Here is a 25,325-nt window from a genome sequence, read left to right as displayed (position 1 = left end):
ATTAAGAGTAGCGTTTGATTCCACCAAGACTTTTCCCGCTGACTTTCGATCCATGGTAATAGTGGTTGACCCTAGCACGTTACTCCCTAATGTATTTTATACATTCTTGCGTAAGTTGCGTTACGATTGTGGAAATCTTATCCATGCTCAAATACGGGGAATTGTGGAATCCGCGGGCCCGAGCCGGCTCATGGTTCAATATTAAAAACGACCCGCCACCACGATAAAGGCACAGCTCACAGACTCAGTCGAGCAGGAATCTCCATCAAGAATGGCGTTTACACCACAATCGCTTCCTGATCTATCAGGCCAAATTTACATTGTCACTGGTGGTAATGCGGGGATGTATGGAACTCTGACCTTTGGCGTGTTTATGCTGGGAGTAAATGTTGGCTAACTATGGTACCAGTGGTTTCAACACTGTGCTGAAACTGGTAGCTCACAAGGCGAAAGTGTACATGGGCGCACGATCCGAGGCCAAAGCCAATGCTGCAATCTCCGAGATCAAAAGCCAATATCCTCATGCAGATATATCCGTTTTGGTGATGGACATGATGAACCTGAAGACCGTCAAAGCCGCGGCTGATGAGTTTGCACGGTAAGTATAACAAGATAATTGGCGATCTTGGATTAACGATGAAGTGCATAGAAAAGAATCCAGGCTCCATGGCCTAGTGAACAACGCGGGTATAATGGCAACTCCATACGAAGAATCTGTAGATCATTACGAAGCTCAATTTCAGGTCAGTCATAATTCTAGAAAGGCCATGATCTGGACTAACGGGCTCTTCAGACAAACTATCTCTCCCACTGGCTTTTGACCTACAGTCTATTGCCCATCCTCACCCAATCTGCGCGATCCACCAGTCCTGGCACTGTTCGAGTTGTTAATGTCAGCTCCGACGGCCATCTCTTGTTTTCTCCCTCGGCAGGAATCGATTTCGATGATATAAACCAGACCAAGGGCAGTGCGTTCTCGCGATATGGCATGTCCAAGCTAGCCAACATCTTACACGCCAAAGAGTTACATCGCAGATATGGTCCGTCGCCTGAGAATGATAGACAGGAAGAGATCTGGACAGCGAGTCTGCACCCAGGCACCATTGATACGTGAGTTATCTATCCTTCTATGATCTGTTTTATGCCATGGTCTGATGAAATGCCCAAGTGGTTTAGGCCGCAACGCCACCGGCTCATGGGCATGGCAAGCGCTTGTCCCGGTGATGCGACTTTTCAGGCTCTACAGTCCCCTTGAGACTGCAGCATATACGTCTCTCTTCGCCATCGCCGGCCTAGATTTTCAACGGGATATGAGCGGAGAGTACTTGAAGCCGGTAGGTATCATTGGCAAGACATCATCGACTGCGCAGGATCCCAAGCTGGCGGAGGAGCTCTGGCGTTGGACGGAGAATGAAATGAGAATCAAGGGAGTCATTATTTAAGCGTCTATAAGCCTACTTGGATATTAAGTTAGTGTATAGATTGGTAAATTCATTATTCTTTGACTTAACGCGCGTCTTGTCCATACAGCTAATCGTATCGCTACTAGTTATTAAACAATAATGTTATTTATTACAATACTCATAACATCTGTTCGTCAATGAGCTCTGACTGGAGAGGTATAGCCACGACTTGCCATTCATTCCTGAACAGGAATATTCTTATGGAGCCAGCTGATTCTTCTGTTTTTACACAGCGAGCATGTCGTACAGACACAGGGGACATAATGGCAGAACCCTGCATAGAAACAAACAAATCGTCGCGTCTAGCTGAGACCGGTCCTCGGCACAAAATGACCATGAAAACTGCATCAGGCACACGGATCTAGCGGGGCCGTTACTAGGTCAAACTAACCGCAACAAGGAAGAGGGGCAGTGAGCACAGATAACAGAGGCTACGTATCGCGCCGCGGGCCGCACAGTGAACAGGTTCCAGCAGATAGTGCAGAGTAACACATAATTTGCGCCGCGGGCCGCACTCGTCGAATGTATTATCACATCGGTGTCCGCGGGTGATGATAGCTCGCGAGCTGCTACTTCGCGCTACTCATGAGCTGTTCCGGTGATACAGTCGCTAAGGATAAGGTCATAAAGCTAATGATGAATGCGTAGTGTTGTAGTTTGCATAAGATAAATACAACGTGATGATACTTTCATAGTTACGATCTGTAAGACACAAGAATACAACACTTCGAATACGATCACAGAAACGACATGACAGTTGAAGGCCAACGCACTCATCCCCTCCACGCGTTGAGCGAGGAGGAAATGCTCAAAGCGGCGGACATAGTCAAAGTGCTTGTCAAGGAGAAATTTGAGGGCAAAGAAGAAGTCAGATTCAAGCACACCACGCTCTCCGAGCCCCCCAAATCCTTGCTGCTTCCATACCTGGATGCCGAGAGTGACGGTGTTCCTGTCTTCGCCCGGCCATTCGTACCTAGATGTGCTCAGGTCCTTTACACCTTCCCTGGCAAGCCAGGTTTCACCGAGAGTATTGTCAGTCTGGACACTGGAACCGAGGTCAAGTCGACTTTATCTAAGCCTGGTGATCATGCCGGCTTTGACAGGTTCGTATCAGTCGCTACGTAGATGAAATGATAACTGACGCCGATTTACAGAGACGAGGTCATCGCGTTTAATTATGCCATTCTTTCTCACCCAGAGGTCCTGGACGCTATCAAGAAGTTGGGTCTAGATCCCAATGTGACAGTCCAATGTGACACTTGGCCATTTGGAGCAGACAAAGACTCTTCATTAGAGACCCCGAGACTGGTTCAGGCTATGCTTTACGCTAGAGCCCCGCACAATCACCTGGAGAGTAATATGTACTCTTACCCGCTTCCTATCTCTCCCGTCATTGACTCGGTCGATCTAAAACTTATTCGGATCGACGCTCTACCCACGGGTGGCAAGGAGGACGGAGCCGCCATCCATACGGCCCCTAATGCTCCTCTTTCTCACTGCGTTGAGAACGAATACCACCCTGATCTTCTGAGCGTCAAGCTTCGGGACGGTCTCAAGCCACTTGTCATTCAACAGCCTGAGGGACCTAGTTATACCGTGCAGGATGGGAACTCTATCTCTTGGCAGAAGTGGCGATTCCGCATTGGCTTCAACTGGAGAGAGGGCATGACCATCCATGATGTGAGATATGATGGACGGAAGACTTTCTATCGTTTGAGCATGAGTGAGATGACTGTCCCATATGGAGGTAAGACAAGGCCCCAAAGGACAGTGTAATTTGACTAACCACCGTTGGATAGACCCCAGATATCCGTACCATCGTCGACAAGCTTTTGATCTCGGCGATGCTGGTGCGGGCCTGACAGCTAACAATCTAAAGCTCGGTTGTGATTGTTTGGGACATATCAGCTATTTTGATGCCTTGCTTACTGCTTCCGATGGAAAGCCATACCAAGCCCCAAACGTGATCTGTCTACACGAACAGGTACATACCGTTGATTGCATTCCGGAAAGCAACATTGTCGCTAACTATTGAGTCAGGACGCTGGTATTGGATGGAAGCATACCAATGCCAGAACCGATGTCGCTGCTGTTACTCGAGCTCGCACCCTCGTGGTCCAGAGCATCATCACCGTTGGGAACTACGAGTATGCATTCTCATGGCACTTCTGGCAAAATGGTACCATCGAGTTTGAGACAAGAGCCACTGGAATTCTCGCGACAAGCTTGATCGATGAGGGCAAGACTAGCCACTGGGGCAACGTCGTGTCTCCCGGCGTTCTAGCCGCCAACCATCAGCATCTCTTCAGTCTCCGTATTGACCCTATGATCGACGGTCTCGAGAATACACTCGTGCAGGAAGATTCCATCGGGTTGCCCATGTCAGAGGAAAATCCATACGGCAATGCTTGGAAGCTGCACAAGACCTTTGTCGAAAAGAGTTGCTCCTTGGATGCCGACCCGCAGAAGGCTCGAGTTTTCAAGATCGTCAACGAGAAGAAGCTCAACCCTATTTCCAAGAACCCAGTGGGCTATAAGGTTATAGCCCCTCCAGCACAGCTTCTCATGGCTGATCAAGCTTCCCTCGTTCGCAAGCGTGCTCGCTTCGCAGAACATCATATCTGGGTAACACGGTATAAGGACGATGATCTCTGGGCTGGAGGAAAGTGGACCAACCAGAGCTTGATTGAGAAGGATGGTGTGGCCGATTACGCGGCGCGGAATGATAACGTCCGTGGTGAGGATCTGGTCGTGTGGGCGACTTATGGTCTCACGCATAATCCGCGCGTGGAGGATTACCCGGTTATGCCTGCTGAGGCTATCACTGTTGCGCTGAAGCCTGCTGACTTCTTTGACCGCAATCCTGCTCTTGATGTGCCTCCTAGTACTCAGGCTGCTAACAAGAGTGTGCTGGTTCCTGCAAACGGTGTTAGTAATGGGGAGGAGCGGGAGGTCTGCTGTCGATAAAGTTCTTACCAGGCATACATTGTTTTACTGGAACAGTGCATCTTTCATGCGAGGTTGATGGAACCGCCATTTAGTCTTATAGATTAAGTAAATGAGATTAGTCCTCTATTATATGTCCATTTCTTTTGTTCCCTTTCACAATAATTAGCCGAGATACTAAAAGCTCTGCTCGCATGGCTTTAAGACGAACTTTCCCTAGACCAGTATGATAAATGCTTGTCATCTTTCTAGTAGTGGTTGCTTATAACACGTTAAGCCTACCGTTGGGCAGCCTCGGCCTCCACGGCCAGTTCTAGCCACTTCATGGACCTTTATTGGCTGTGGCAGTCGATAGAACTCCCCACCCTGTTCATTCTTTAAACATTCCTGCTTGGGTTATAATGCATGTTACCTACCCCGTTATCACCGTGATTGCCTTGAGTTACGATTGTGTAATTTGACATTTTATGTTGATGTTGAGAATAAAGACTTTACGCAAGGGAAAATGCTATTATTTGTTACGATCAGACTACGATAGTTGTGCCAAGAATTCAGAGAAGTCCTCTTGTGACACATCCATCCACTGCATATTCCCCGAAATCCAGTCTCTAACCTGAGAAACATGGCTATTCAGCTGGGGCATCGGTATGCTCGACCCCGTAGAAAAAGCATCATAGTAGCTGCTACTAAACGACATCGCCCCTTGCGTGCCACTCGGCTGGGCGCTAAACCCAACTTCGGCCATTTTATCGAGACCGCCTTGGCTTTGGGTTTTCGCTTCAACGTATGAGATCGCCAGGTTGTACAACACTTGACAAAGATCGTGTAGCTCTTGTATAGCCTCGAATGTACCGCAAAGCGGCTTGAGTGATTCGCAAAACTCTCCTAGTATACGAATGTCTGCTGGGTTAGAGGTCTCGATGACATTACAGAAAACCACGATGAGAGGCACAAATGGGGTGTATATGATCGTCCTGCGTACAGAAACACTTATTAGATCTTTTGGATAAGAGGTTTGGATAGGAGGTAGGGCAGGAGTACCATAGGAGATATAAAGCCTTTGTCTCAGAGCTCGGGTCAGTCATCCTCATGCATTCCCCATGAGCTTCAAACGCCATCCTGGCAGATTCCAGACACGCAGGGCTAACTGCACCATGCCCACTTTCAGTTGAGGGAACAGCCCTGCGTATAAACGTCAGAGTCGTCCAGTACCATACCTCATCAGCCTTCAGAACCGTCTTGATCATTCTATCAGGCGCGGATCCAAAGTCCACAGTGTTGCGTTCCATCAGATGTGCCTGTCCAAGTGGCATCAAAGAGTCATCCATGATTTGTTTTAGTGCTGCAATCAGGCTTCTTGCACGCTCACCACGTTCCTGTGTGGACGTTCGAAGAGCAGATGGACTGTACAGATCCTGATAGGCCCTACCAACAAGTCGAGAATGACGGATCCATTGGGTAAGCAAATCTCTCCATCCGCTGGGTACATCAGCCTTGTCTAGGCATTCTGGTAGCGTGATCTCGGCATCGTGTATTGCAGCTGGTCGTCCGAGGCGTAATGAGAGACCCTTATCGAGGAGATAAGTGAGCCAGAAGAGGGAGATCTTTCGGTCGGTGGTGCTATCGCTGTGAGGAACGAGTTGATGCCAGCCAAGAGTCTGACAAGTCCCTGCTGCGCTAGATACAAGCTGCCAAGCGAGCATTGGTTGTGACACCTCGATGGCATAGATGGCCTATCAGAAGCAACTTAGCATCGATCCTGAACGCATGCAAGCTATGGTGGAATACTGACCCCCAGAAGAAAAGCCTCTACGTTCTCCAGGCTGGGTGGTGCGAGGACGCTGAATTTATTCATCGCTGTCTCGAGGTTATCTCGACATAGTTGAGACAGTTTTCGATACTCCTCGCGAAATAATGGATTCTGCGATGCTTGAACCTTCTCCTGAAACAGGTAACGGAGGGTTGCGTTTGCTATCAAGAATGTCGGAAGTGAGAAATTATCAACTGCAAAGTATATCTCGCGGCAACAATCGATTAACCTGTCCTTGGAGATGAAGAGACTAACTATCGTCAGTGTAGCTAGCTTTGTTTCTTTCTTTGGTTAGCCCAAACTGGGTGGGGAGAATAATTGGTCCTATTCAAAAGCGTACCTTTCAATTCTCGCAGAATCGCTAGAACGGACTGTAGAGGTGGCATTGCCAAGTCCCTTATTCCATCGTTCTGGGTCTCTCTTCGACTCGGTATACGATCGCCCATCGACCGGTAGCTATTAATCTCAATCATTTGCTTCAGCGATGACAACGCAGCATTCACACGCGTGCTTTTATCAGTGGCTGGAGATTGCCCGAGAACCGTCTGAAAGAAGTCGCTCGCGTACACCGTAGCAGCTTTCAAGGAGCTGCTTCCCTCCAAGGCCGTCTCTGAGTCGGTATAACTTGGCCCATTTCTACTGCTGTCTGCAAAGTCCTGGGAGGCGTTGAAAGAGTCTGTAGGTAACGATTCGGGAGGTCTTGGGACATTGTTGGTAATAGGTTGTTCATCAAAGGCCCTACGCAAGAGCTGTTCGATACCCTCCAGGCGATTCTCGATGCGATCTATCTTTTGTTCGCTATTGTTCAGTTGAGCTCTGTCTTTCTTTGTGGATAGACAGCCGAGGGCGATACTTACTACTGTGAGGAGATGAGAACTCTTTGTTTAGACTGTCGCATTCCCTGTGTTGATCCAACTAAGCTGCACGCCTTTTGGACAGTTCGACAGTTCGAACACGGAAATAATCTATCGCATCGAATCTTATTGTCGCTTCAACGTTAGTCACTGCAGGCATTTATCGGAGCGCACCCTACCTTTCGAAGACGGCATCTGTCGCACTACTCCAGTATTAGATGGTCATTCTCGACCTTGACTACCTAGGCTGGGCATGGGAGTAGATGAGATTCTTACCACGCGACCAACTGCCTCTGGGGAATGTTCCTCGGCCATTCTCTCTTTTCCTCAGAGGCGATGGGTAAAATCTGACGCTCAGCTCGGAGCGCAAACGATAGAGTCGGGCTAGAATACAACATGAAACCCCAGCAGGCGATACGATCGGAGAGTCGGGGGAAATCATTCTGGCCGATCAATGCGTAACCGGCTTGATGTTGAGAAAATGAGGTGGGGAAAGGAGGCGGCCCGCGCAGCCCGTGCCTCGCGACCCGCGGGCCCGTCCTGCGATACACAAGCCAGACCTGATTGTCGATCTCGGCATATCTTAGATAAAGAAGCCTACGTTTGCGGGGTAACTAGAGGTAAAGATCTTTGTCTAGCTCTAGTATCGTAGCAATACGCGTTTAGATGTGCGTTAGAATAGAGATATCACCCATGTCAAAACTCCCTCCCTGTTTATTTCCACCGAGGTTATCATCTGTATCTGGAGTCAATCTTTTCAACACCATCAAGTCGCCAGCAGTCTGGCTGTGTCCCCAAGCCGAAAAACAACAAACCTAGTAGACAGCCAAAATGGCATCAACATCTCAGAATTCCGTGTTTGAAGCACCTCCACCAGCCCAGTCTATAGGTGACGTGGATAAGAAAAGTCCTGAATCGCCGACAGTCTTTGCCCCCGACGACTCGACCTCTTCCGTCAGGCGCGGTAGTATTGAACAACCCTACAGAACATACAAGATCCGTTGGTTCGGGCTTTTGGTGTTGACACTGCTCAATATCATGGTCAGCTGGTCGGTATGTTGTTCTTGTAACCATTCCATTGAGACACACTACACATAAGCATGTTCTATCCTGCGTTGTATTGGGTCTTACCACGGAGATCACTGTATACTGACAATACCTCAGTGGCTCACGTTCGCGCCTGTCACTTCCTCTACCGCTGAGTTCTACGGGACAGACGAGACAATGGTGAACTGGCTAAGCAGCATCTTCGTCTTTGCAAACTTCGCCATGACTTTTGTAACCATCAAACTCCTCGACTGGGGTCTTCGTCCAACTCTGATCAGCGGCAGCGCACTTCTCCTAGTAGGCAACTGGGTTCGGTATGCTGGATCTTACTCTTCCGACGGTAACAAAGTTTCCGTCGTCGCTGTCGCTCAAGCGCTTTTGGGCATGTCGCAGTCTCTTGTGCTAAGTGCCCCTACACGCTTCTCTGAAACGTGGTTCACGAGTAAAGGGCGTGTGGCGGCGACGGCTGTTATGAGCCTTGCGAATCCAACTGGTGCTGCGATTGGATCCATACTTGTTCCGCTGTGGACGAATGAACCGAGCGATATCTCTTCTGTGGTATTATACGTGGCCATTATTGTATGTCCTCGCGCCCCGACGTTTTGATTACTTGCCCGACTGACAAAAGCTTATCCATATAGTCATCGGCGGTCGCCATCCCTGGCATCTTTATCCCTGGCAAGCCGCCAACTCCCCCATCCGCAATTCACCATACCGAACGGCCCAAGGTCTTACCCTCATTACGTATACTGATTCGGTCGTTGGAGTGTTACCTCATCATCATCCCATTCTGGGTTTACACTGGCCTTTTTGTCGCCACGACATCCCTCATCAATCAGATCGTCACGCCTTACGGGTTCTCAGACACAGAGGCCGGCATTGGAGGCGGTCTCCTCATCGTTCTAGGTCTCATCTTCTCTGCCATCACAGCTCCCATCATCGACCGAACCAAGAAGTTCATCCTCGTCATCAAATGCGGAGTAGTAGTTGGTGGACTATGCTACCTCGCGTTGGTATGGGTCCCAAGTACAAAGGATATCGGTGCACTGTATGCTGTTCTCTGCTGCATCGGCATATCGTCACTCGCTATCGTCCCTGTTGTTCTGGAAATTCTCACCGAGTTCTCGTACCCCGCGGGCGCCGAGATCACTAGCACTACTGCCTGGGCGGGCGGTCAGCTACTTGGAGGTTGCTTCATTATCCTCGGTAACGGTATGAAGGCTGCTGAGAGTGCTGAGCCACCTCGCAACATGAAGGACTTCACCATCTTTCAGGCTGTGTTGGCAATGGCGATGATACCTTTGCCCCTGATGCTGGGGATGTTTGGACGCAGTGATCAAGTAGCTTTGAAACGCACGAATGTGCACCAGAATATGTAAACAGGCCGCATTAAGAGAGAAATGATAAATTGATAAATTCCTATATTCAATTCCATTCTTGTTGTTAATGTGTAATGTTGTCAATTGTGGCCCTATCGTTTCGAATGCCAGGATGATGCCAACTTAAATACTTCAGACCCCTGCACAACTAATCAGTTAGCCTCAAGTTTAGCTTCAACCATGGTTTCCTACCTCTAACTTCGGCATCCCGCGGGAAAGCGTGCTCATCTAACTCTAAACGCCTCTCTTTATGCGAGACGTAAGCAAACTTCTCAGCCCCTTTCGCGGTTATATCGCCTTTTGTTTCAATATTAGATAAATTTCTCGTTATGACTCCCTTATTTCATTTGACCCTACCTACCGTCGTTGACTAATCCTTCCATCATGATATCTCGCATTCAGCAACTGTTTCTCCTGGCTTGGTCCGTGCCAATATTACTCTCAGGCCAAGTCAACAGTGTCGCGGCGCATGATCTCGATTACGTAAACGGCGAGACGGGACTAAGCATGGAGAGCTTGTCGAGATCCCGAGAATTGAATGTACCGAGATCAGATGAAGAATCGAGGCGTCAGTACTGCTTTGGGACAACACAAAACCAGCTTTATGTTACCGACTTCTTGCAACATAACTTGGACATCTTGACAGGCCATTCAACATGCTGGCTCAACAGAGGGATCGCTGGTCTTAGAACAGAACTGGAAAGAAATCTCACATCGACGCGTCGGTCGGATATGCAGGTTCCGAAGTGCCCAATCAACATCACCAGCTCAGGCAATACCTACCTGATCGACTTTCCCAAGAACAGCTACCGCGTTAATACACTTTCGAAATCTCTCATGATTATAGTAACTGGTATACACGGTAAGCCGTCAGCTCTAGGCTCGATCTCCTACTAACAGGGATTTAGTGGCTGCGATGACACTTGCTTTCTTTATTGTATACCCCATCATCCTGATTTTTTCGACACTGATCGCTCTTGGGGAACTCATCGAGCGACCCTTATTCAAAGCCCGGATCGAAAAATGGCAGAAGATACTCTTTTGCGTCTTCTTCCTCCCTCTTCTGGCCATTGGTATGCTATGCGGGCTGACTGGGATGGGGTCATCAGATCATTTCCGAACAGAACACGGGGTCAGTAGCAATCCGCAAGTGTAGCAGCAGCACTAACCATGAATAATGTAGATTATCGGGTTAGTGACAACAGTCTTGGCAACATTGGCAGTAGGAGTCTACCTCATCGAGAACAACCTCAGACCAAGAATTTCAATAAGCAGAAGATGGCGCCGAGTACACATGATGGTCAACTACACCGACATCTTCATTTGCCAGGCTGTGCTTATGCTTTCGGGTTTTGCCTTGCCCGACGGAATCGATGACTTCCAAGTGATGAGCCTTTGCGGAACAAGACACATATCCACCTCACTATCTTTCTCGGTGGGCATGATGGTAGCGTTTGTGTGGAACAGTGCGATGGCGGCTATGACTCTCCAGTGGTGGCTTGTTCGCAGGGCTAGTGAGGATAAGCCTCCGGGCAAGATGTGGCTGTTAGTATCGCGCGTGTTTAGGCGTAATACTAACATCTGCGAAGATGATGGGTAGGAGGGTAAAAGCCCCCCTGGGTTTGGTGGCAAGGAGTCATTCTGGGAACGCTTTGATGAATGTGTTGGGTATCTTATGGCTGTGGATTTGGACTCGCAGGCCAGTCTTATCATATGAAGTTAGCTACTGACATACTATTGGGGAACATATAGATCATTAGAAGGTAGACGGCGAGCTTTTATAGTATAGTATTTATAAAAGGATGTTTCACTGTGTCACAATTGTAGAACATCGCAATACTTCTTCGAATTATTCCGGTATGTCGGATGATAGGGCTGTACAGTACCTACGCTACTGTGATACCAACAAAGGCCCCAGATCCTTCATACACCTTTTTCTTGTTACCTCCATCTATATCAAACTGGTACACCGAGCCTCCCAAGTCCGTGGCAAAGATACGACGGTTCTTCGAGTCCAGCTTGATGCCAATAGCCTCGTGTAATCCCCGAGCAACAACCTCGTAGTCAGTGCTAGGCTTGCTTGCGCCATCGTGAGTCAACTTTGTAAGTCCATCAAGCTTGGCGCGGTTTATGGTGTTACCGTCTGGCAGCTCGCCTCGATCCGTCCAGTAGAGGACGTTCTCATCCTCATCGACCTCCAAATCAATTGGCTCTGGCAAACCCTGCAACAGGACCTCGATGTCTGTCCTGCTCTCTACATCCTCGCCTGGTCGGAAGGCGATGTTTGCTTGGAGAATACGGCCCTTGCCTCCCTTGGATGGTCCCTTCTGCGTCCAGTAAAACTTACCGGTGGCAGGTGATACTGTCACACCGACACACCACCTCGTAGGGTCTAGCATTTGCGAATCTACTTGCCAGTTGCCAGTCTTCACCAAGACTTGCAGCTCAGATCCATCGAAGTTACACCTCATTATTCTCATTCCCTCACGATCGGCAAAGTACAACTTCGAGTTTGTATTATCGACGGTCAGTTGCTTTGGCGTATGAACCGATCCTTGAGGGACAATCTCCTTCAGGTCTGTACCATCGAGGTTGCAGCTGAGTATAGCACCGTCGTTGGCCGAAGGGTTGCCCATGCAAGTCCAGAAGAGCTTTCCGGCAGACTTCGAGATGTCGATACCATCAGGTAATCGTTGTCCTGAGACGAGAGTCTTTATTGGGCTTCCATCACTGGAGCCAACCAAAACACGACCAGCTGAAGCATAGCCTTTAGCATTCCCGCTTGACAAGCCAATGTCTAGGAAGAAGAGTGAGGACTTGTGATCTGATTTGATAAGCTTTTTTGGAGGGAGCAACCCGCCTTTGTCAGACTTGGCTCCCAACCTGCCTTCATCAATGTACTTCTGAAGAAACTTGACTGGTGTATCAGGCAACCCCCGCTCAGCAACGTAGTGCTGCTCAATGAAAGACACTGTATCGAGACCAACAACGTCCATCATGGCAACAGGTCCATTCTCTTTCGCGTACCACATCTGCTTCCAGAGCTTATCGATCTCCTCTGGGGTAGAGACTTCTTCAGCGAGGATGTTCAAAACCTCACGCTTGATGGCTGCCCAGAGACGATTGTAGATGAAGCCAGTTGACTCCCTGCGTGCGATGTAAGGATGAAACTTGATTTCCTCAAGTTTCTCATACAAGAACGGAAAGATGCTCTCGTCAGTCTCGCCGTCCGTCATGAGCTCGACGACACGGTAGTCTGGCGGCATATAATAGTGCATGTTCAGAACGCGTCGTTTCGTCTCTGGCTTGAGACCCTCGATCATCTCCCTTGACTTGTAGGACGACGAGTTGCTGGCCAGGATAGTGTCGTGGGGTGAGAGCTTCTCCAAATCTGCAAAAGTTGATATCTTGAGAGGAAGTTTCTCAGGGACAGCTTCAATGACGAGCCATGCCTTGGAAACAGCCTCAGCAAGGTCTTCAACGGCTATGACAGATCCTCTGGTCTCAGAGTCTGAGTACTGGAACATGTTGGACTTGCAGTATTTCACAGCGGCGGCCCTTTGTTCAGGGCTAGGGTCACGGATGATAACGTCAAATCCGCTTGCAGCCCAACCGCAAGCGATTCGGCGGCCGAGAACTCCACCACCAAGTATGGCGACGGTGCGGCCTTCGTTTGGAGGGACAGTGAAAGCACCCATAGTGTTGAGCAGCGGTTGTAGGATTTTCAATGAGGTAGAAACTGTGTGAGGAAGTGAAGATAGTGGCAATGTGAAGTAGTTACGAAACAATGCAACAAGACCGTAATGCCACTTTTAAGGAATTTGAGAATGAACCTAACCCATACGTACATAGTCTAGCACTTGAGGCGATTTCCGGCCCAAGGCGACCCGGATTGTCGGTGCATGTCAATACCGATCGGGGTCGGCATGGCGGAAGATACGGGAGACAAAGAAAAGGCTCAAGTTGCCTCAAGTTCCAGCCCCGGAAAGGCGGCATCGACTACTGTGAAAGATGGGGCAGCCGAGGTCGTCAATTGCTTGTACGCGCAATAGCCCAAGATAACATTTTCAATGTCTTTCGTCGTCGATCATCCCGATCGGCTCCGTCATGACGCAAAGATGGCATTAATTCCGCGTTTCTTCCGCAGATAAGATCTGAACACATGAAACTGATCCACAGCATCCTTGCCTTGAGCCTCAGGGCTCCACTCCTCGGCACATCTAAATATGGGGCTGCCCTGGCTTTAGAATCTTCGAAGAACAGCACATTCCCATCTCAGAAAGCTTAACATGCAACCTCCAGCTTCATTTTCCTCTTCCAACGTGCGTGCAGTTTGACCTATCGATGATCTAGCGTCTCCACTTTCGCTAAAGACTAGAAGCCGTGTTTAGGCTCATTATTGACAGATTGCATAAAGTATATTATTAATTATCATTATTAAAGTGTTATATCTCTTATTAAACGATGCCTGTCAACAACCACCCTGTAAACGAATATGCCCCTGGCTCAGCGCAATGCCCTACAATAATCATTCCTCAAGCATTCTTGCTCGCGTCTTCGTCCTCAGCCTCTGAATTCTCATCATCAGAACGAGCATCCTTCTGCTCATTATACAAGGTGATGCGGTAAGCAACACGAAGAATGTAGTAAAGCCAGACGAGGTTCAAGATTTGTAGGGCAATAAGTAACCCCGACGCGACGGCAAAGCTGAGAGGGCACTTAAACTGCTCAGTATCCCAGTTCAACTCATAAGGGCCGACAGTCTTAAACTCGGTAAAGAGGGAATAGATAATGCGGATATTGATGTAGTGACGGAGGTAAATCCAAACGCATGTAAAGAGTGCGTAGAATGGGACTGTAATAGAGGAGTCAATATAGTTAAGGACTTTAGATGTCTTTATTTAGACATTGAAGAGTTAGTAATATGGTAATAATAAAGTTTCAGATAAGTGCCTACCGAAAGGAAAAAATCGCTGATGTCATGTGTGATATAGACAACGATGCCAATGTAGGTAAAATGGAAGCGGTAACTCAACCCGATTAAGGCTATAGCAACGACATGATGAAAAGCGAACTCCTTAAAGTCCTTTCTAGGTTTCTCCAGTCCAAAAATAAGAACAAGCGCTTGTTGAGCCCAGAATGCAGCTTGAAAAAGGTAATAGAACTTGAAGCTGCCGTTGAGTGTCATATGCGGATAACCCTCATACATGCCTCTCGTATTGAAAGGCCACACTGGCGTTTCGCTGATGGCATAAACTCCAAAGGGGATAGCGGAAATGAGATAGATGACTGAGTAGGCCTGTTCCATAAAGCGGGTTTGCTTTCCAGGTTTAAGGATGCCAGCATGTCTTGCAAGTGGCCGGAGAACCTCCTGCATAAAAAAGGACCTGGTTAGGGAGAGGACGACGACATAGAAAGAGACGAATGCGAAATCCTTGCTGCCTTTGCCGTACTTCACTCTCTCTTCTGCAATAGTGGATTCGATTCGGTAAGAGAGGAAGATGAATCGATGAACAGGATTACTTTCCGTCGGATTGAGACTCCAGGTGAGAAGTACGGCGGAGATCAGGGCCAGCGCTGGTGTCCAAGAATGTCGAGCAACGAAGCGAATTGTTTGCTGAGCTAGCGATGCTGGGTTTTTTTGAAGCTGCCCTGGTGACTTCATGGTCATAAGTCCATGTGCATCTGGTTCTCGGGGTTGAGAATTCCTGGACTGGCGTTTTGACTTTGTTCTCCAGTGAGACGAGTTCTCTGTCATCTCTACTCCTGTGATGGATGACCGCATTTTTTCCATGTTTCCGATCCTATTATCTCCTTCAAAGCAAATTATCGTCAATTGCGAGACCGGAGAATGAGGTTGGAAATGTGTAGGCCGTTGGCTGTTAAGAGGATGACTCTGATTAAGGGTTTGAGATAAAGGCGAGAAGATATTAGAGGCCGGCCGATAGGACCTACAGTACTCAATCGATATATACTAAGCAAAGAACTAAAGTCAAAAGAGATGGAGATAAAAATACTATAATATTGACCTCAGTTCTTATAAGAGTAAGACTGTAACTTAGGCTAGATCTTTTAATTTAACACTGGCAAGGCTAGGCCAAAGAAAAACGATAACCATCATCCACTCATCACTAAGTCCCTTTAATCCATTCGCTGATGAAAAACGATCTCATTAAAATGCCTTGTCTTGACTTCCGCGCATACCGAAAATGACCAGATCTCGGCCCCCGCGGGCGACCGATTTTCGGCCCGAAGGTGCATAAAAAGAGAGTATACTGCAGGTTTAATAGTCATTACAGTCGGCCCGGGCTCAGCAAAGGCTGGTGTTTTCAAAGGCCATTTAAGGTATCTGTAGAGGTCCTACCTTTACAAGCCTCAGAGGAAAAAATTAGAGGACTCCAACTACACCAAAATTCGCTTGTCTTAGACCTTTCGAGGGCGCGTCGTTCTTTATTCGCGCCCGAGACAGGAACGTGAGGACTGGGGAAAGCGGAGATTACGCGGACTGAAGACGAATCTAGGAAGAACCGCGCGCGGGAATAAGAGGAGTTGAAGAACTAGTTTCAAAAGCTCCCAAAAGTGTTGGGCTTTCTTATTGCATCTAAAATGCCGCTCATTTCCTTTTGTGTTTACAGTAGGCCGTTTGCTAGATGGCCATCATGTCCATTATCATGACGTCATTTTCGTCAGTGATTGGTTACCCTGAACCTTACTTAATGAGACATTGGGTCAGGGAATATTAAAATATCGAGCCACTGCAACCATAAATTGAGTTCTTATTGGCAAATGAGTGAGTGTTTTTAAAGATATACAGACTTCTATTCTTTAAAAAGCGGAAAGATGAGGATAAATCGCGCTAAGTTTGAGCAATTTCTCTATGATGTGTATTCCCAATGTGTGTTTACTTTAGCTTTATAACCCATATTTAATTCTGCCCCAACGTCAGTATTGACCAACGTTTAAAAATAATATATGTCTAATGTTTACTAGCCCAAGCTGTTTCGCAGCCTTTCAATAATCGTTGGTAACCCAGCTGCAGCCATGGGCTTCCAATTTGCGTCAAACTTAGGCTCCTTACATGTCTGAAGCGCCCTTGCAAGCTCATGCAACTCAACAAAATCGCGACTATCCAATAGACCTTCACGACGATTCAGCCGCCACAAGAGATCAAGCGCCTGCACTTTGGTTTCATCGTCAGTCGTGGTCGATGCGACAAAAGCTAGGCCGGAAATCAGATCGCCATCGAGCGAATAAGTCGGCTGGGCGAGAGCGATGAAAGGCGCCGCTGCTTCTCTAGCTGCTGCCAAGAATGGCTGAAAAGTGTTGGGTTCAGCGACCGCTTCTTTGGTGGAGTGTGAATCTATAGCCATCTGCCAGTATTGCTGGTGCAGACGCAAGTTGCAGTACTGCTGCTTGCCCTCGACAACTATATCGTCTTGCCGTGCCTCATAAAACGCATCAAGTCGGTCAGTCCATTGATCGAGGGCGTCTTGAAGCTTCTCAGTCGCTTCAATTATAAGTTTAGCTTTATTCGGATCATCGCTCCCTTCATAATGCCAAGGCTTTTTATCGTAGAGAACATCCAAATGCCGCAGTGCAGACGACGCTTCGTCAAGATTGTTGAACGGCTTGGGAGACAGAGAGTGCTGAGATTTGTTCGTTTGATACCACTTTTGTATCCCAGAGATGCTTGGATCATTTTGCATGAAGTTGGATGACTCTACGCCAAGTCGACAAAACATCTCGGCAAGCTTTGTAGTCATCCCGCGATCTTCATCACTTAACGACGACAACGGCGAATTGAACAATGAGATTCCTGCACTGAGATGTTGGAGGAGCTCGTCGTAACGACCAGTCAGGCCTTCGAACGAGATGAAGAGTAGACAGCAGATCATGATGATTTGTAGGTCTTGAGAAGCTGCTGTCATGCTTGGTATAATAGTCGCGATAGCCTTATTGTATTGGTGCGTAGCGAAGCTCTTTAAGCCGCCAATATCCGAATGACCTAGGGATTTCGCCATGAAGAGTCGATGCGAGGCGCCGACTGCAATCATGCTGTATCGAATTGACTTGAACTGATAACCCATGGGTAGAGCGTACCGAAGCCAAAAGTTGGTCGGACCAGAAGAGAGCGACAGCTGTGTAGTTGTGAACTGGAGGAAGTGTTGGAAGTATAAACGCTCTGAAGTGGACAACGATGGAATATCGTCAATCGTTAAACATAGGGAAAGTGTATCAGCGGTTGTTGGTGCAACCTTCTTTCGATGCTTTCGGCGGGTTGCTTTGGGTTTAGGCATGGCGTAACCGTCGCATTTGACCTTGTCCTCGGAACAGCGATTGCATGTCGGTTTTGCTTCATCACATTTTAGGTGTCGAGTCCTATAAGCATAATAAGTCGTTCTAGAAGAGGGTATAACGCTACGTACTTGCTGCAGTCGGATTAGCCATTGGACTCGTACGGTAATAGGATCTCGGCAAACGTACCATGTGATGCAGCCATTGCGGCTTTTTGGGGTAGATACGCGCTTATGCTTGACTTTGGCAGTGACAAGTTCTTGGGTGGCCATCGTTGAACGCACGTAGCCGTTGGCAGTGAACACGAGGCAACCTATAGGAAAAATGACAATCCTGAGCAAAGTGAGCTTTTCTAAGGGGAGGATAATTATGTAGCCCCACTTCCTATCGGGCACTGCGAGGGCGAATTTTACGGGAAAGCCAATCATATTGACGGAAGAAGACAGTCTAAACCCATTTGAGACGCTCACATCATATCCACTTTTATAGACCATATCCTAAGTTAGAACATTGCAACAATACTCATTTGCTATATCGATTTAGGACCCCTTTCTGTTTTTCATTGCCGTATCTATACATACTCATCCATGTCAACATATATGAAACTATATCAGTCAGGTTCTAAAGATAGCCTCAAACCCAGAGTCGCGCTAGCCTGGTCCGCACGTTTTTGTCGTAGGCATAGATGAGATCAGCTGACCATTTCAGTGAAGCACTGGATTCATCTGCCAACCCACGTAGACGTGCCTCTCGAACCGGAGAACTGGGGTCTAAACCCAAGCACCAATGGACGGCTGCTGTATATGTATCCCCCATGTTTGACGCCAGTTCTCCCATTGCTCGCGAAAAGTCGTCATCTCCGACTACGCACCACTGAGAAATATCGAGTAGCACCCTTCCTAGGGAGTAGATGTCAAATTCTGCACGATAGCGATACTTTGCTAGGTCATTGGGACGCTTGTTTCTTCGCAGAGGGTGCTGATAGAAATCCCTCTCCAGAACCATCTGCTTGCGCTCATTTGAACCTGCCGTGACTTGTCGAGCGAAGTCAAAGCCCGTAATCACAGGGTCTGTGACGTTGCATTCACCATTTATCTGCTCAACAAATAAAACGTTGTCCGAATTGAAACTCTGATGAAGCCACTGTGATGTCTGAAATTGGCGCAGTATCTTGGTAAGCTTCGCAGCCAGCGAGTATCGTTTCCCTAGAGCTGGGACCGAACCAGAATTATCTCGTGATCTGGAGAATATATCCTTGAGAGACACTACAACGTGCTTGCTAAAGTTAAACTCGATTGGTAAGCTATACACAAGCCCGAACGTTGTGTCGCTATCATCCACAAGTTCGACGTAAGCAACGGGTCGAAGGAGGCTGAAGTCCTGCACGTTTTGGATCTCCAGACGACAGACGAGATGATCAAGTCGATTCTTGACTTGTTCCCTTTTTCTTTCTGTATCGGCCTTGACATTCCTGTTCCATTCAATCAAACATGTCTGTTGGCTGTAAAGAAGTATCCCACGAGCTTGGACTTCGCGATAGGGCGAGCCTTCAACATCTTCAAGGTCATCTTCATCAATCTCTCGACAGCCAAACGCCCCTGGCGCGCTTCCATCACCCATCTCTAGGATCGAGTTGAGTGCTGCAGACCTTATAGCCCCGTCTTTCTCGTCATCAGCACAGTCGAAGATGGTAGCCAACTTGTCGACAGATCCCTGAAGGTGGGTAAATCCCGCAGGGACAATTCTGGATAGCTTGTCAAATTGTCTGTTCATTTTGAAGCGTTCCAGACCATTGTTTTGTTCATGCAGTTTGCGCACATCCTCGTCAATTGCTTGTAGTGTCCCCCTGTACATCTCTACTACCTTTTCCGAGGCTTGTTTGGGCTGGCGTACGAGTCCTATTCTTCTTAGGGCATCCATCATTAACTCATAAGTTGGAGGCTGGCTGAAGAAGCCCATCTCGATATCTTGTCCAGCGGCAGCTGTTGTTGTTCCGGTGCGATGCGAAAGATCACTCCTAAGCTCCTGGACTTTTTGTAAATCTACAGGTCCTATGCGTTGGAAGAGTTCGATGATATTCTTGATCAGATGTTGTGAAGTTGATAGAGTCATTTGAACAAAGAACAGGTCCTTTTCGTTTTCTATGTCAAACTGATGCTGGTCGTCGCTGGACAAATTCCGAGTAATGGTTCCACTTGAAGAATCAAGTACGTAGCCCATGGACTGACACCAAATTTCGAGACGAGTGATCTCGCGGAAAAATCGTATGAGAAGCGAGCACGTCTGTGCATCGAACGCCTGGAGCTCTTCAACCTTCTTCCATGCCCAAGCGATGGTAGTGCCAAGGTCACTTATGACTGACACAGTGCCCGTAAAAACACCATAACGAGCTGAGCCGTGCTCCTCGTCATTGTTTCCCATAGTGATTGATAAGAAACGGAGCTTTGATCTCGGCGTAGTTAGGTTCAAGCTACTGTATTCTCGGTTTCCAGCTTATCAGGTTACATATAACAATAGAAAAAGAAAAGAGACATATGGAACAGGATGAAGAAAGACAGTATGTAGAGGTGAGGGAATAAGAGAGAAGATAGAAGAGAGCAGAAAAATGACAATAGCGAGAGGGGGGGCGCGACAAGAGGAAAGAAGGGAGGGGAAGTGAGGCTCAGACATCGGCACATACGTGTCAGCTGATGCATATTTTACTCAAAAGGACAAGTTTATTGCCTCAGCCGCATGAGAAATTTTCCTTTTACCGTTAGGTTATCAAGGGTGTAATATAGATGGCTTTACACTGTCGTCCAATGATGTGAGCTGGTATCTGCGGCTGAGGCGCCACCGTTAGGGTGAGACTGAGAAACAGCGCATATAGATACGCCTGCCCTCCGTGATAGCCCTCATACTCGTTGGACTTCCTTCTAGTATCCATAGAAAACCTACCCCAGAGAAAAATGGAGCAGCAGGAGTTGGTCGATCCGCCGAGCGTAGTCGAAGCAATGGCGACACTGGAGCTGAACTCCCCTCGAACAACAGAGTCTTCACCCGGAGATATCACTTCGAGCAATTCGAATGTCTCCACAGAGCTTTCGCCAATTGAGGCTTTGAGTCTCATCTGTCCCATCTCGGTACTCGCCATCTGCGCCAGCCCCTTCCAACCAGCTTCGCACGAAATGCTATGGAGAACGCAAATGCAGATAGCAGCCGGGAGCTACGGCAGAGTTCCTGTTGGACACCTTCTTAAGGAAGAGATGAATTCGAATCTCACGCATTTTAGTGGCAGGAAAAGTCGATATCCTGGAGACATTGAGCTTGTAGCATTCAAGTCCCTACGTGATGTCGACGAGGTCATCACAGAGATTGGCGACCACAAAGAGACACCTAGCACCATCCATTTCAAGGATATTATTCCTGAACTGACATTGCTAGCTACTCCCAAGATCTTGTATCATGAAAACATTGTTGATTTGCTGGGGTATGTTTGGGAGCCGTATGGTGGCGTTGGCCAAGTTCGATATGCACCTACTCTTATTCTCGAGTTTACAGAGCTAGGATCGCTACGTTTGTTTCTAAAATCTACGCCTGATCTTGATGTAAGCCGCAGAATACGACTGTGTGCAGATATTTGCCAAGCCTTGATCACTCTACATCATGAGATTGAGGTAATGGGACAACACGTCGGGGTCTTTCACGGTGACTTGAAACCTGAGTTAGTTCTCGAGTTATCTACCTTTGGTAACCCAAATGACTAACCGCTAAAAGCAACATTCTGATTTTCGAGGACAAGGCTGAGGGCTGCTATATCGCAAAACTATGCGATTTGGGTTAGTTATTATTGCCCGGATCCTGGTCTAGCTAATAACATTCAAGGCTCTTGTATGCGCTATTCTGTCCATACGCCACTGGATGCGAACCAAGTAACACCTGGGACTCAAGGCTGGGGGTCTCCAGAGTCGACTGGGTCTGAAGGTCAATTGATTCACCTCTTGTCCTCTGAAATATCCTCATTTGGCTTGCTGGTGGCTTACATCATCCTGGGAATGGATGCCTACCAAATCCCTGAAGTGAAGGGATTCCTCATGAGCGCTTACCTTTCATCTGGTGCCATACATGGACATGATGAGGCCGCGGAAAAGATGAGGCGAGCTCAACAGTGGATGATTAATACTCATTTTGATTTGTTTGTTGGTTCTATCTTTACAGCCGTGAAGGATATGAAGCTTCCAGAAAAAGAGGACGCAATAGTAAGGTCGGTTTTGCATCAAACACTGGCCTTTGCGCCGGAGCAACGCGCCCAAACATTTTCGGACATCTTCGATTCCCTGGATGTTAAATACACCAAAGGCAAACACAGGTAGGTTGTGCGGCTGATAATGTCGTCATGGACCCTGATTTACTAATACACAACGATAGAACTCCAACAGAGCCGATCTTGAACACAATGGACGATCCAACTTCTCGACTTTCCATTCACGTATGTGTCGCGAAGCATACCCTGTCTGTTTAAAATGCTGACCATTGGAGTGGGCACTCGCTTTAGTCACATCTACAGCAACAATGGATCACCACTTCCATGAATGGCTAGGCCAGCATCTGGAAGTAGTATTCAATCACCTCATAAGCAAGAACTCGATCACTCTAACGAGTATCATCTCGCATGTTGCTCTCTTGAGGGGACTTTTGGCTTTCCTTCCGCCAAACGTAGGTTCAAAAATGGCTGCGGGAGAAACGTGGCTCAAACAAGCTGCTTCATATGGGGATCCCGATGTTTCCGTGCTTGCATACCGACTCCTCGAAGCCCAAGGTTGCAACAACTCGACGGACTTTACCGATTGCTTGGTACGTGCTGCCAAGGCAGGGTCTATCTTGGCTCGTGAAAGTGGCTTGGTCACACCATCTCTGATAACTGATATCGATGAGAATGTGTTTCTTGTCAGTGTGCAGGATTCATTTCAGGAGAATGCCATTTGGCCGATGCACCTCTTGGCATTCCTCCGCGATGAATGTGAGGTTCAGGGCCTTATTGAGATCTTTATAGGGCAACAATGGGATTTGCAGACCCAGACCTGGCTTGGCATCGATCAAGTCAATGGTGGCTATCTGACATACTCCATGACCATGCCTGGCACAGCCCTCCACTGGGCTGTACAGATGAACAATCTCGTTGCTGTAAAAGCCTTGGTAGAGGCCGGTGCTACGCCGTATACCTTTACAGAGCGCCGTCGAAATGCATGGGCTGTGGCTGTTGGTGCTAGGCTTCTGCCCATCATCATTTATTTCGTCGAGTCCTGCGCGTGCACCGATGTTGCAGCAAGAAGACACTGGACGGTCGAAGCGTTATTCTATGGACTACCGGAGGCCTATCTCGCATGCGGAGAAAGATACGTTGAAGCGTGTTGCAAAACATTTCGATATTTGTTCGGTAAGGGTATCCTACCTCGTCGGGAAGCATATGCTTCAACCGTATCTCTTGGCTCTGGCGATGACCGTCTACTAAAGAGATTGTTGGACGAGGACTACGACGAGAAGCGGGATCTTGCTATGGTAAAGAGACTTCTTATTGATTCTGTCATCAACGGTGACATCGCAGCCGTGCAAATTCTATTGGGTTATTTGCCTCAGTTTGAAACGAGCGATTACGCGATACACGCACTGACGTCAGCCATAACATCACGAGCAGCTGAAGAAGATGCTGTCTTTAAACTCCTTCTACAGCACGTCTCCAAAAGTTTCGACATTAATGTCCGATTTACACACCTCCATGTCATAACTCACCAGTCGCCTGTCATCAGTGATATAGAAGGACATACATTGCTGCACTCCGCCTTCGATCATGGGAAGGTCAATATGGCAATCGAACTTCTCGACAAGGGAGCTGACCCAACAATCCTTAGCGTTGATAAGAAGGCACCGGAAGATGGAATGAATGCATTTGGCCGCCTATTTTTCGCAAACACGCATCACAACCATCTAGCGCTGAAAAGATTTCTACAGTCTGAGTACATCCGAGAGCATCCAGATTTTCTGTTCGAAAATGCCATCATTTTGCCGGCCTCAAATTGTAATATCTTCCATTTCTTGACCAGCGACGAGTCTTCTCGCGTTTATGACAGTTTTGTTCACCAAATAACAGCTCTGAACGAGCTACTGGCTCAAATGCGGAAAACTCCATCTTCGAAGACTAGAGTCAAGGATCTGCTAAACGCCCAAAGAGTAGGAGCGGGTGGGGAGTTAGGCCTTACGCCGCTTCACAGTGCAGCAGTTAGTGGCTTCGCTGATGCTGTTCGTCTTCTTGTCGCTAAGGGAGCTGATCCGCTTTTCCGTATAATGGCAGATCCAGATAACGGCATTCCCGGTCTTAGTCCGCTGGATTTAGTAGACACGCGGAGCCTAGTGGCGTGGAAAGAAGACTGGTTAGTGCACGAAAGCACACTTCCGAGCTATGGAGTTCCATGGTTCGAGATGGGAGCGCCGGTGGCTCAGAAGTGGGCGACGAATTATGAGGAGCGAACTTGGAAGACGATTCGTGCTTTGAAACAGGTCTTAATTAAAACGCAAGCAGGAGCAGAGCTGTGGACAAAACGAGTGGAATTTCGATCTCGAAATGGACTCAGGATTGAGAAACACATTATGTAAGATGTTGTGTAGTATATGAAGATCAAGAGTTATCCGAAACACCCCCAGAGACAGGAAGACCGAAATATGTAATATTCAAATATACCAAATGGCTATTAGTATGACGAAGCATCTAGTATTTCAGAATGATATACAAGGCATGAATAAGGCCAGGAATGAAGACTCAAACAGGTTAGTAGTGTAAGACTCCAGGAGACGGCCAAAACATACACAAAATAGTCAGGAGCAAGTTTATCCAAAAGTCACCTCCACATCCTCGCTCCATGAACACACCGACTGGGGGAAGAATGATTGCGAAAGCTATTTTGCAAATGCCACTAAGACAGGTTAGCAGTTGCAATGGCACTGCGTATTTACAGGAGAGAAGCGAAGGATAATGACTGACCCAGCAGTGAACGGCATCTTGACGGCTGTAAAAAGGAGTGGACGGCTTGAAAGAAAACAATGTTGGTGAAGTGGTTTATAAAGGAATGATCTGGGAAACTAGATCTCTCAGGGAGAGAACCGGGCTTTTATAGCTGCTTAATAGGTTTTCAAGCTCAAGCTCAAACTATGCACGGTTATCTGGCAGGGCTATAAAAGTCCCATCGTAACATTGGTCTTTACGCCACTGTGTGAGCAAGGGCCGGCATCCACAGCCATGTTACCAGACCTAATGACTAAACGGCAATTATTCCACGAGTTTGACGATAACCGATATTAGAATATGCGGCAGGAAGCTGTCCATGAGGCTTGACCCACAAGGCGAGGTCAATGATTGGCTGTTTCGTGTTCCAGTGAAATGGCCAAGTCCGTAGCGCGTGTTTGCCGTAGCACTATTTGTTGATAAGACGTTCAAGTTGTGGGGCTCGAGTCAGTCGCGTACAGACTTTATGTCAGTAATGTAGTTAAAGTCTATAAT

General features: G+C 47.8%; 11 protein-coding genes across 11 annotated transcripts; 5 read left to right on the top strand and 6 right to left on the bottom strand.

Moving 5' to 3' along the window:
* Positions 1-271: 271 nt before the first annotated feature.
* FMAN_13135 (related to reductases) lies at positions 272-1,442 on the top strand (the record flags this gene model as incomplete). Its single annotated transcript, XM_041832567.1, has 5 exons — positions 272-345; positions 410-598; positions 650-743; positions 794-1,110; positions 1,169-1,442. The coding sequence occupies 5 exons, from the start codon at positions 272-274 to the stop codon at positions 1,440-1,442; spliced, it is 948 nt and encodes a 315-aa protein (XP_041683017.1).
* Positions 1,443-2,213: 771 nt separating this feature from the next.
* FMAN_13134 (uncharacterized protein) lies at positions 2,214-4,430 on the top strand (the record flags this gene model as incomplete). Its single annotated transcript, XM_041832566.1, has 4 exons — positions 2,214-2,566; positions 2,618-3,210; positions 3,263-3,447; positions 3,504-4,430. The coding sequence occupies 4 exons, from the start codon at positions 2,214-2,216 to the stop codon at positions 4,428-4,430; spliced, it is 2,058 nt and encodes a 685-aa protein (XP_041683016.1).
* Positions 4,431-4,938: 508 nt separating this feature from the next.
* FMAN_13133 (uncharacterized protein) lies at positions 4,939-7,117 on the bottom strand (the record flags this gene model as incomplete). Its single annotated transcript, XM_041832565.1, has 5 exons — positions 4,939-5,383; positions 5,451-6,142; positions 6,202-6,500; positions 6,560-7,017; positions 7,077-7,117. 5 exons carry the CDS (start codon positions 7,115-7,117, stop codon positions 4,939-4,941), a joined length of 1,935 nt encoding a protein of 644 aa, XP_041683015.1.
* A 787-nt stretch (positions 7,118-7,904) lies between these two features.
* On the top strand, positions 7,905-9,499 carry FMAN_13132 (uncharacterized protein; the record flags this gene model as incomplete). Its single annotated transcript, XM_041832563.1, has 3 exons — positions 7,905-8,126; positions 8,238-8,699; positions 8,762-9,499. The coding sequence occupies 3 exons, from the start codon at positions 7,905-7,907 to the stop codon at positions 9,497-9,499; spliced, it is 1,422 nt and encodes a 473-aa protein (XP_041683014.1).
* A 384-nt stretch (positions 9,500-9,883) lies between these two features.
* On the top strand, positions 9,884-11,099 carry FMAN_13131 (uncharacterized protein; the record flags this gene model as incomplete). Its single annotated transcript, XM_041832562.1, has 3 exons — positions 9,884-10,361; positions 10,408-10,631; positions 10,683-11,099. 3 exons carry the CDS (start codon positions 9,884-9,886, stop codon positions 11,097-11,099), a joined length of 1,119 nt encoding a protein of 372 aa, XP_041683013.1.
* Positions 11,100-11,385: 286 nt separating this feature from the next.
* On the bottom strand, positions 11,386-13,197 carry FMAN_13130 (uncharacterized protein; the record flags this gene model as incomplete). The annotated part of the gene is made up of 1 exon (XM_041832561.1): positions 11,386-13,197. One exon carries the CDS (start codon positions 13,195-13,197, stop codon positions 11,386-11,388), a length of 1,812 nt encoding a protein of 603 aa, XP_041683012.1.
* An 837-nt stretch (positions 13,198-14,034) lies between these two features.
* On the bottom strand, positions 14,035-15,164 carry FMAN_13129 (uncharacterized protein; the record flags this gene model as incomplete). Its single annotated transcript, XM_041832560.1, has 2 exons — positions 14,035-14,394; positions 14,457-15,164. 2 exons carry the CDS (start codon positions 15,162-15,164, stop codon positions 14,035-14,037), a joined length of 1,068 nt encoding a protein of 355 aa, XP_041683011.1.
* Positions 15,165-16,485: 1,321 nt separating this feature from the next.
* FMAN_13128 (uncharacterized protein) lies at positions 16,486-17,796 on the bottom strand (the record flags this gene model as incomplete). Its single annotated transcript, XM_041832559.1, has 1 exon — positions 16,486-17,796. The coding sequence occupies one exon, from the start codon at positions 17,794-17,796 to the stop codon at positions 16,486-16,488; it is 1,311 nt and encodes a 436-aa protein (XP_041683010.1).
* Positions 17,797-17,864: 68 nt separating this feature from the next.
* On the bottom strand, positions 17,865-18,066 carry FMAN_13127 (uncharacterized protein; the record flags this gene model as incomplete). The annotated part of the gene is made up of 2 exons (XM_041832558.1): positions 17,865-17,928; positions 17,984-18,066. 2 exons carry the CDS (start codon positions 18,064-18,066, stop codon positions 17,865-17,867), a joined length of 147 nt encoding a protein of 48 aa, XP_041683009.1.
* A 361-nt stretch (positions 18,067-18,427) lies between these two features.
* FMAN_13126 (uncharacterized protein) lies at positions 18,428-20,215 on the bottom strand (the record flags this gene model as incomplete). The annotated part of the gene is made up of 1 exon (XM_041832557.1): positions 18,428-20,215. One exon carries the CDS (start codon positions 20,213-20,215, stop codon positions 18,428-18,430), a length of 1,788 nt encoding a protein of 595 aa, XP_041683008.1.
* A 527-nt stretch (positions 20,216-20,742) lies between these two features.
* FMAN_13125 (uncharacterized protein) lies at positions 20,743-24,424 on the top strand (the record flags this gene model as incomplete). Its single annotated transcript, XM_041832556.1, has 5 exons — positions 20,743-21,497; positions 21,551-21,612; positions 21,659-22,142; positions 22,202-22,262; positions 22,313-24,424. The coding sequence occupies 5 exons, from the start codon at positions 20,743-20,745 to the stop codon at positions 24,422-24,424; spliced, it is 3,474 nt and encodes a 1,157-aa protein (XP_041683007.1).
* Between the last annotated feature and the right edge of the window lie 901 nt (positions 24,425-25,325).

The sequence above is a fragment of the Fusarium mangiferae genome (genome assembly GCF_900044065.1).
Source record: "Fusarium mangiferae strain MRC7560 genome assembly, contig: FMAN_scaffold007, whole genome shotgun sequence".
Taxonomy (NCBI): Eukaryota; Fungi; Ascomycota; class Sordariomycetes; order Hypocreales; family Nectriaceae; genus Fusarium; species Fusarium mangiferae.
This window is presented reverse-complemented; position numbering and strand designations above follow the sequence as displayed.